Below are 8,208 nucleotides of genomic sequence, written 5' to 3' on the forward strand. Positions count from 1 at the left end.
AGTAGCTTATACAAACCCCCATGTTTTTAATGTCATCCTGCTCATTAAAAAGAGAAAGATCAAATCTATTTTATAACAGGAACATTTTGTGTGAGGCACGGAAAACTTCTGGTACCAGAAGACTGATTCACATGCTGAGGCACATAAAAGATGGAAGGAAATCAGAAGGATGCCTCCAGTTACATTCCTGTCTTGCAACTTCAGTACTGCAACACAAAAGGTTTATATTTATAGTAGTGGTACCAATAGGGAAGATACTCTAAAAATAACAGGAGTATGCAAATGTAAAATAATCTATTTTGAAGTTCATTCTGGGAATGAAAGGGAATCCAGAAGCCTAATGAGTTTCAGTCAATTTTATTTTGGAACCTCAGTTCCAAAAAGCCTCAGTTTGTTTTTATTTTGCATTCCTGTTCAAGACCGAGGTGGGGCCGGGCATGACCCACTGCAAACCCACCGGCCCGAGGGCCGGGCCGCTTCACTCCCGTCGCTTTTTCTTAACCTTTTGGGTGAACACTCGCGGAGGGAACCAAGGGGCGAGGTGCCCGGGTGCCCTGGCGGGATGTGCCCAGCGGCGGGTCCGGGCTCCGTGGGCTCCGACCCCCGCGCGCCTTCCTGCACTCGGCCCCGCCTATGCCCATATTTGGGCTCAGGCGCTCGGCCCCGACGCCCCCCATTGGCCCTAGGGGCGTGGCGGGAGGCGGTGACGTACTGTTAGGGGAGGGACTTGTGCTCGGGGCCGCGCCGCCCGGGGAGTGTGCACGGGGCCGCGCTGAGCCGATCGGTGCCGGGCGGAGCGTGCTGCTGCTCGGCCGGCCCCGCTGCCCGCCCCGCCTCCCGAGGCATGACACGCCGAGCCGCCGGCGAAGCCCCGCTTTAATTGAGGCCGCCGGGATGGGGCGCAACGCGTAGGGCAGAGCGGGGGCCGCCGCGCTCCGTGCCGTAGGCAAGCGCGCACTTACGGCCGTGTGGAGCGGAGCGGCGCCGCGTCCGGCTCAGCGTAAAACCCACCCCGGCCCGGGGAGAGGGGGAGATAGCGGCGGGAGCGGAGCCGGGGCCGCGTCCGGCCGCCGCGTGGGTGGCCGGTGGGCCGGGCGCTGGCGGCCGCCGCTGCTGAGCCCCATGAAAACGCAGGTCTGGGGGAGCTCCCCGCGGGCGCCCATGGCTGCGGCGATGCCGTGCAAGAGCGCGGAGTGGCTGCAGGAGGAGCTGGAGTCGGGCGGCGGCCGCTCGCTGCTACTGCTCGACTGCCGCCCCCACGAGCTTTTCGAGAGCTCGCACATCGAGACGGCCATCAACCTGGCCATTCCCGGGCTCATGCTCCGCCGCCTCAAGAAGGGCAACCTGCCCATCCGCTCCATCATCCCCAACCACGAGGACAAGGAGCGCTTCGTCAAGCGCTGCAAGGCCGACACCGTGCTGCTTTACGACGAGGCCACCGCCGACTGGCAGGACGGCGGTGCCGCCACCTCCGTCCTGGGGCTCCTGCTCCAGAAGCTGCGTGATGATGGCTGCAAAGCCTATTACCTGAAAGGTGAGGTGCCCCTCTGCCCGTCCTCCAGCCCCGTCTGGCTCCCGTCGCCCTTGTCCATCAGTAACACCCTCCTCACCTCTCCGCAGCCCCCGTCCGGCCCCCGCGTCGCTGGGCGTTCGTGCCCTGGCCGGCCGGAGGTGGCTGGGTTGTTTTCCTTCCCTCCTTCCATCTTCCTTTACCTAATTTTTTTTTTTTATATATATATATATATATATATAAAAATGCGTATTCTCCTGCCCCCTCCCCCCCGCATCCCGCTTTAATCCCCCGCACAAAATGGTCGCAGGCTGGAAGCGGCCGGGAGTGCCCCGTTTCTTCCTGCGTCGCCTCCCCGGCAGTGGTGGGAGGGAGTCCCGCAACCTTGCCGGCGCCGGGGCTGCCCCTCCAGCGCTGCTCCGTCCCAGGCAGACCCGCGCTGGACACTGCCGCTGTCTCCCGAAGGGAGCATTTCGGGTGCTCCGCAACCTAGCGCCAGGCTCCCCTCCAGCTTCTCCGGAAAGGATGCCCAGATCTTCGGGATAGCAGGAGAGCCCCCCCTCCCCTTTTCCCCTTCTCTCTTCCATCTCCGAAAGGCGAGCTCTTGGGTTTTTCTCCCCCTTTCCTTGGAAATGTCGGCGGGGCTGGGAGGGGGCAGCCGCGCTGCTTCCCCGGGGCAGGCCGGTAAATGAGCGGGGGGCCGAGTCCCCCGCACAAGGCCCTTTCCTGAGGGCTTGGGGTCGCCTGGGGTTCTTGGTGTTTTGTTTTGTGGTTGTTTTTTTTTTTTTCTTTTGTTGTTTGTTTGGGTTTTTTAAGCCATTTTGAAAGATCCCAGCAGGCCCCCGCAGCGGGTTGAGCTGAGCCCACAGCTGGCTGCTGGGACCCTTCCCATCCTCCCAGTCCGGTCGCTGGGTGGCGAATTTGAGGCAGAAATTAGAGAGCGGAGGAGTTGTGTGGGGGTGTGTGTGTAGGGGGGGAGAGTGATGAAAAAAGTTGCCACTTGAAGCTCTTACAAAACCGCTGCTGCTTCTTAATCGAGCCCTTTTGGGTAGCTGGGGGAATCCCTTGGTATAGGATTGGGGTGATAGGCAGGTATTTGGGGACCGGCCTTCAGGGCAGCGCTGAGTCTCCTTCACAGATGACGTGGTGGGTGGCAAGCACAGGGTTTGATGCCACTTTCCCCTCCCGTTGCCCCTCTGCGCCCTGCCCGTGCCGGTGTGTGAGCACTCGATCCCATCCCATCCTGGTGTGAGGTTTGCTGATGGGCTCCATTGCACCTTTGCGTTGTAGTCCTGCTTCTCTCCCCCTTGTCCTCATGCCTAGCAGGAAGGAGCATCTTTGAAGTTACTCCTGAGCTTTTCTCCGGTGGGCAGGGGAGGAGCTGAACCCCTTTCTCTGCCTTTTTCCGGGAGTTTCGGTGGAAAATGTTTCCAATTAAAATTCCAAAATGGCTCCTCGGCGCTGTCTGGCGGTGCGGGGGGGTTCGAGGGGGAGGAGGAGGACGAGGACGAGCCTTTTCATGAATGGATGTGGCAGGAGCTGTCTGTCCTGCTCAGTGACCCCGCTGCAACCACCGAACCCACTAACAAAGTTTCCAGGAGGCCTTTCTAATTAAACCATTTGTCAGTGTCAGATACCGATGGCTGAACTCTGGTTTAATATTGCCTGGAAAGGAGGTAGACTGGTGGGATTTTTGCTTCCCTGCTTCTGCTTTCCTTTCTAAGCTGTGGAGCTGAGGAGTTGGAGAAAGAGGACTTAGAAGGGGCCTATCTTTCCTCAAGCTCGTTGCAGTTTGGGTGAGGAACAAACCCATGGCACTGCTTAGTTGCAAAACGTGTTTTTAGAGATGTCAGGTTCTCTGGCAAAACGTACATCCCTTTTTCCTGCTTGAAGGTGGATTGTTTTATTGGCTCTTAGTGTTTGGGCTGGGTATGTATTGTTTTTCTTGCTCTATCTGTTCAGATGGAGATACTTTTGTGCTTTTCTGTTTAGGTGGCATAATAGCTCTTGCCTAAACTGCCCCAGACCTGTACTTCTGAAAAGCTAAACAAGGCAAAACTTCTCTTGCCATTGTTGGTTTGGTTTTTTTGGAGTTTTTTTTTGTATGTATGTTTGTTTTGGAATTGAATTTTGGCTCGTTTTATTACAAACAATATAGAACTTTTAAGAAACACTCTTTGGTTTTCTGGGACCTGTTTGCTCAGTAGCAGTCTTCCCAGGGAAGATGAGAGAGCAGGGAGATGCCTTCCTTGGGAAGGCATACCAACTTCTTGCTGGCAAAGACCTGCTGAATACCATGCTTATGTGTCCAGGTAGAAGGATTTCCCATTCTGAAGAATAAACCGTCTTTTTCTCCTCCTCTCTCTTTTCCTTTCTTCCTTCCCCGTTCCTAGGTGGCTTTAACAAGTTTCAGACTGAATATTCAGAGCACTGCGAGACAAACCTTGACAGCTCCTCACCCAGCAACTCTCCCCCAGCATCGGTCCTTGGCCTGGGAGGGCTGCGGATAAGCTCTGACTGCTCGGATGGCGAATCCGACAGGGAACCCAGCAGTGCCACTGAGTCGGACGGAAGCCCCATCCCTAACAATCAGCCTGCCTTTCCGGTCCAGATCCTCCCTTACCTGTACCTGGGCTGTGCCAAAGATTCGACCAACTTGGATGTCCTGGGCAAATATGGCATTAAGTACATCCTGAATGTGACTCCCAACCTGCCAAACATGTTTGAGCACGATGGAGAGTTCAAGTACAAGCAGATCCCCATCTCAGATCACTGGAGCCAGAACCTCTCACAGTTCTTTCCTGAGGCCATTGCTTTCATTGGTAGGTAGTTGGCAGAACATCTCTTTTTGTACTCACCACTTGGGAATGTGGCAAGCAGCTTCCCAGCTCTTCTCTGGCCTCACCTTTCCGGGGCACAGCACTGGTGCTAGCTTAGCAGCTGAGTGTCATGCTGCCAAGGTGACACTTCTGCTGTGTGTTGAGTTGGCTGGGTTCAGAGAGGCCTCCCAAAATTTGGCCCTCTTGCAGCACCTTAGCTGAGTTACCTGCAAGTGGCAGGACTGGCTCTGCCAGACCCAGCCCTGCTGTCTCTTGCCCTTCTATGGTTATTTGTACTTGTGTGAAATGGCTGAACAGAGGTGGTGGGGAGCTCCTTTGCCTGCTTTGCTCAGAGGAATGAGTGTTGATGGGACCTGCATTAACGTGACTGGTGCCAGCAATTCCTTATACCCAAGTGTGGTTAAGATGTGGCATGGGGGGACTGTTTTCTTTTCCTGAGAGGATTTGCTAGTGTAGCTGTGATCCCATTGTAAGTTGCCCTAATGTAACTAACTCCTTGTATGGATACTTCTCCTAAGGTAAGTGTCAACACAGTGAGTTAGTGATTACCATTGTAATGGAAAAACTTCCCTGCAGGCAGCCCCGGAGACAGCTTTGGCTAGTCTTAGGGATGTGTGCAGCAGGGGCATCTCTCTTCTCCCAGGCTGGTGCTGACTTTGACAATTGCTTCTTAGTTTGTGAGAAATCTGGGCTGAATAGGGATGTACACTTCCAGTGTGACCTGTGCTGTCTCCTAGTGTTGATTGTTAGCCTAATCGGCTCTGATTTATGGAAGGTGAATGACACAGGTAGGCATTACCACCATTAACTCTTAAAAGCCCTGTGGCTTCATACCTAGTCTAAAACTTCAGGATACGTAAAGGTGAGGTGGACCTTTACCTTCAGAATGAAATCTCTGCAACCCATTTCAGTGCTACTTTGGTCCAGCAGCATTGTTTCAGCCCCCACTGCATGTGTTCACTTGCTGTGCCCTAAGGCCTGAAGTGGGGCAGAGCAGTGGTAGGTCCTCAGCTGCTTTTCAGCTGTTGGAAACCCTGATTCCCACACACTGTTTAGCCTCCAGCTTCTGTCCTCTAGTAACATGATTGTGGTCAGAAGTGGGTGATTCAGTGTGGCAGCAGGAACTTCTCTGATGTCCCATCTGTACTTCCTGCATGGAAGAGCGTGTGGTATTAAATGTCAGGGGTGAGGTATGGGGTCCCCGCTGGCATGTGGCATTTGGGATCTGTCTGCTCCAGTCAGAGGATGTCTCCGAGTGCTGCACTTGTGCTTCCCAGTTAATGACAGGAAATGGGGGATTACCTCACTCTAAAACCAAACACCAAGAAATGCAGTGCAGGTCAGATGAAAAGCAAAAATGTCTCTCAAGGATGTTGCAGATGGAGAAACTGAGAGGAGGGCTGGTTATGCAGGGGAGCAGTTGCCCACCATATTTGAAATTCTTGCCTGGTTTTGGAGGCTGGGGAAAAAAGCCTGTCATGACTTGGGTCTGGATTTTGTTTTGCCTACATGCTCTTTGCCTTTCCCTGCGCTTGTGGTGCCAGTGTGTCTCTTACCTCTGTCTTGGCCTGAGGATCCTCTTTCTCCTGCCACCTTCTTCCTGCCTGCCAGGCTCTCAGCTGAATGACTGACTTCAAACAGGGCTGTGCGGGAGTAAGCAGCGCTGGGTGCTTGCGTGCCTTGAGCGCGCTCGGCAGCGTGTCCCTCTCTCAGCACTGAGATGTCAATTCATGAAGGGATCACACTGTTCCGGCTGCGCCACACACAATGAGTGTGTGTGTGTGCTTTGCAGTCGGTGGCAAGGGAGGGGAAATTTCCTTGCTGTTCTCTCGCCATTTTTGGTCCAGCCTGCATTCCTGCTCCCCACTACCATTCATCCTGAGAGGCTCCTCCAGCACAAGCGTTTGTTTGTAGTTAAGTGCGTTGCTGTCGATCCTGAGGAAGGATTTCACAATAAGGGAAGTTCCTGCACTTCAGACTCTGCTTAGATTGGCTCTGGCTGCATTCACATTACTCTCTGCTGGAAGGAGGACAGGAACAGCAGAAGAGAATAGCTTGTATGGTGCTGGGCTGCAGCCTCACATTGAGTATGCAGCTTTCCCTAGTTAGTTGGCATTGAGATGGGTGTGCTGTGCCTGCCCACCAGCATCTTGCTGGAGCTGATGCCTCCAGCTCCACATGCCCTCTGTGGGTTATTCCATTCCTCTGGATGGAGGGTACTAATGCTACCTAGCTGAGGGATGTGTTGCCGGGATTGATTAATTCTTCTCAAGCACATGGGATGCTTGACCTTGCTGTGGAGAATGGGAATGTGCAGCTTCACCATGCAGTGGGGATCTCTCAGAAACTCTTCGAGGGAGAGATGTGGGTGTCAGAGGACATAAGATGGTGTCACTAGGAGCAGGGGGATCCAGTTCTGGCAGTCATCCTGGTTTTGGGAGCTTGCAGCTGCCATCTGGCCCTGCTCCAGAGCCATGCATTTTTGGTGCAGAATAATAGACTCCCCCTTCCCCTTGTCTTGTTTCAGATGAGGCCCGTTCCAAGAAGTGTGGGATCCTTGTTCACTGCCTCGCTGGCATCAGCCGGTCTGTTACAGTCACTGTCGCCTACTTGATGCAAAAACTCAACTTGTCCCTGAATGATGCCTATGACTTTGTGAAAAGGAAAAAATCCAACATTTCCCCAAACTTTAACTTCATGGGCCAGCTCCTGGACTTTGAGAGGACTCTGGGACTCAACAGCCCGTGTGACAACCGCTCGCCCAGTGAACAGCTCTACTTCACCACCCCCACCAACCACAACCTGTTTCAGCTGAACACTCTGGAGTCCACATGAAGGGGACACCACCTGGTTGGGAACTCGAGCATTGAATTCGCTTCTCTTGAGCATTTCAACTCTTACAAAAGTATCTGTCTTGCCAGGCAGCTCTGAAAGGACTAGCTTCTCTGGGCAGAGGTGCCTGATCGCTGCTTTAAGAAGGCTAATGCCGTTCATTAGTGTCCTGATCAAAGTGGTTTGAAGAGGTAGTCGTTTGGCAGAGGGTCATTTACTACGGGCGATGTTACAGCGTTCTGAGCGCAGCTGTTACCGGCAATAACCGCTTTCCTGGGTGCATTGGGACTGTCAGAGCACGCACACACGTGAAGAGCTACCAAGGGGTTAGCTTGCTGTGGAGAGTGAGGAGATTTATGCACTTGGAAGCCTTGAACAAAAGGTGTTGGGCCAAGACTGTTTTAAAACCCAAGTTTACTTTTTTGATTTAAAGAAAAAAAAAAAAAGAGAGAGAAAAGATAGATCTTACTCGAGCTTTGGGTTCAAACTCTTTTTAAATATGTAAGTTCCTGACTGTTTGTACAGACAAGGTTGCAAAACCAGTATTTTATTCTTTCTTGTTGATTTTTTTTTTTTAATCAAATGTTTATATTGACCAAATGCATTTTGCACACTTTGTGAAGCCTTGGTATGTCCTGGCATATTACTGGGTACTCCAGAGAGAGATACATGCTGCTGCTGTTGTTGTTAGCATCTGGTAGGAAGCTTTGTTATGTGTGAAGGCCAGTTGGGCTTAACTGCAACCCCTTCACCACTCCTGCACTCACAATCACAAACTCTGCACTGATTCAGCCAAGGTGACTAAGCCGCAAGCTTCTTTTTGTTGGTTTTTTTTTTTTATGATGCCACCCCTGCCAAAAACAGTTTGCTATTGCCAGAGGTAAAACTCTTGTAGCCTCCAGAGCTGGTAGAAGCATGTCTGAGCCCAGCTTCATTCTCCGCTGCCTGTTGACTGACTTAATGTCATCCAGCTGGCCCCAAACCCTTCCAGCTTCCCAGAGAAGCAGAGAAGGTAGTTGTGATGTT

General features: G+C 52.9%; 1 protein-coding gene across 1 annotated transcript; it reads left to right on the forward strand.

Moving 5' to 3' along the window:
- The first annotated feature begins 1,122 nt into the window (after positions 1 to 1,122).
- DUSP7 (dual specificity phosphatase 7) lies at positions 1,123 to 7,583 on the forward strand. The gene is made up of 3 exons (XM_054387330.1): positions 1,123 to 1,534; positions 3,904 to 4,332; positions 6,878 to 7,583. The coding sequence occupies exons 1-3, from the start codon at positions 1,123 to 1,125 to the stop codon at positions 7,183 to 7,185; spliced, it is 1,149 nt and encodes a 382-aa protein (XP_054243305.1). The 3' UTR covers positions 7,186 to 7,583.
- The last annotated feature ends 625 nt before the right edge of the window (positions 7,584 to 8,208 follow it).

This window comes from Indicator indicator, chromosome 15 (genome assembly GCF_027791375.1).
Source record: "Indicator indicator isolate 239-I01 chromosome 15, UM_Iind_1.1, whole genome shotgun sequence".
Taxonomy (NCBI): Eukaryota; Metazoa; Chordata; class Aves; order Piciformes; family Indicatoridae; genus Indicator; species Indicator indicator.

Coding starts and splice junctions, on each gene's coding strand:
- DUSP7 (XM_054387330.1), top strand. CDS start 1,123: ATGAAAACGCAGGTCTGGGGGAGCTCCCCGCGGGCGCCCATGGCTGCG. Junction 1,535..3,903: donor CAAAGCCTATTACCTGAAAG/GTGAGGTGCCCC, acceptor CCCCGTTCCTAG/GTGGCTTTAACAAGTTTCAG. Junction 4,333..6,877: donor TGAGGCCATTGCTTTCATTG/GTAGGTAGTTGG, acceptor GTCTTGTTTCAG/ATGAGGCCCGTTCCAAGAAG.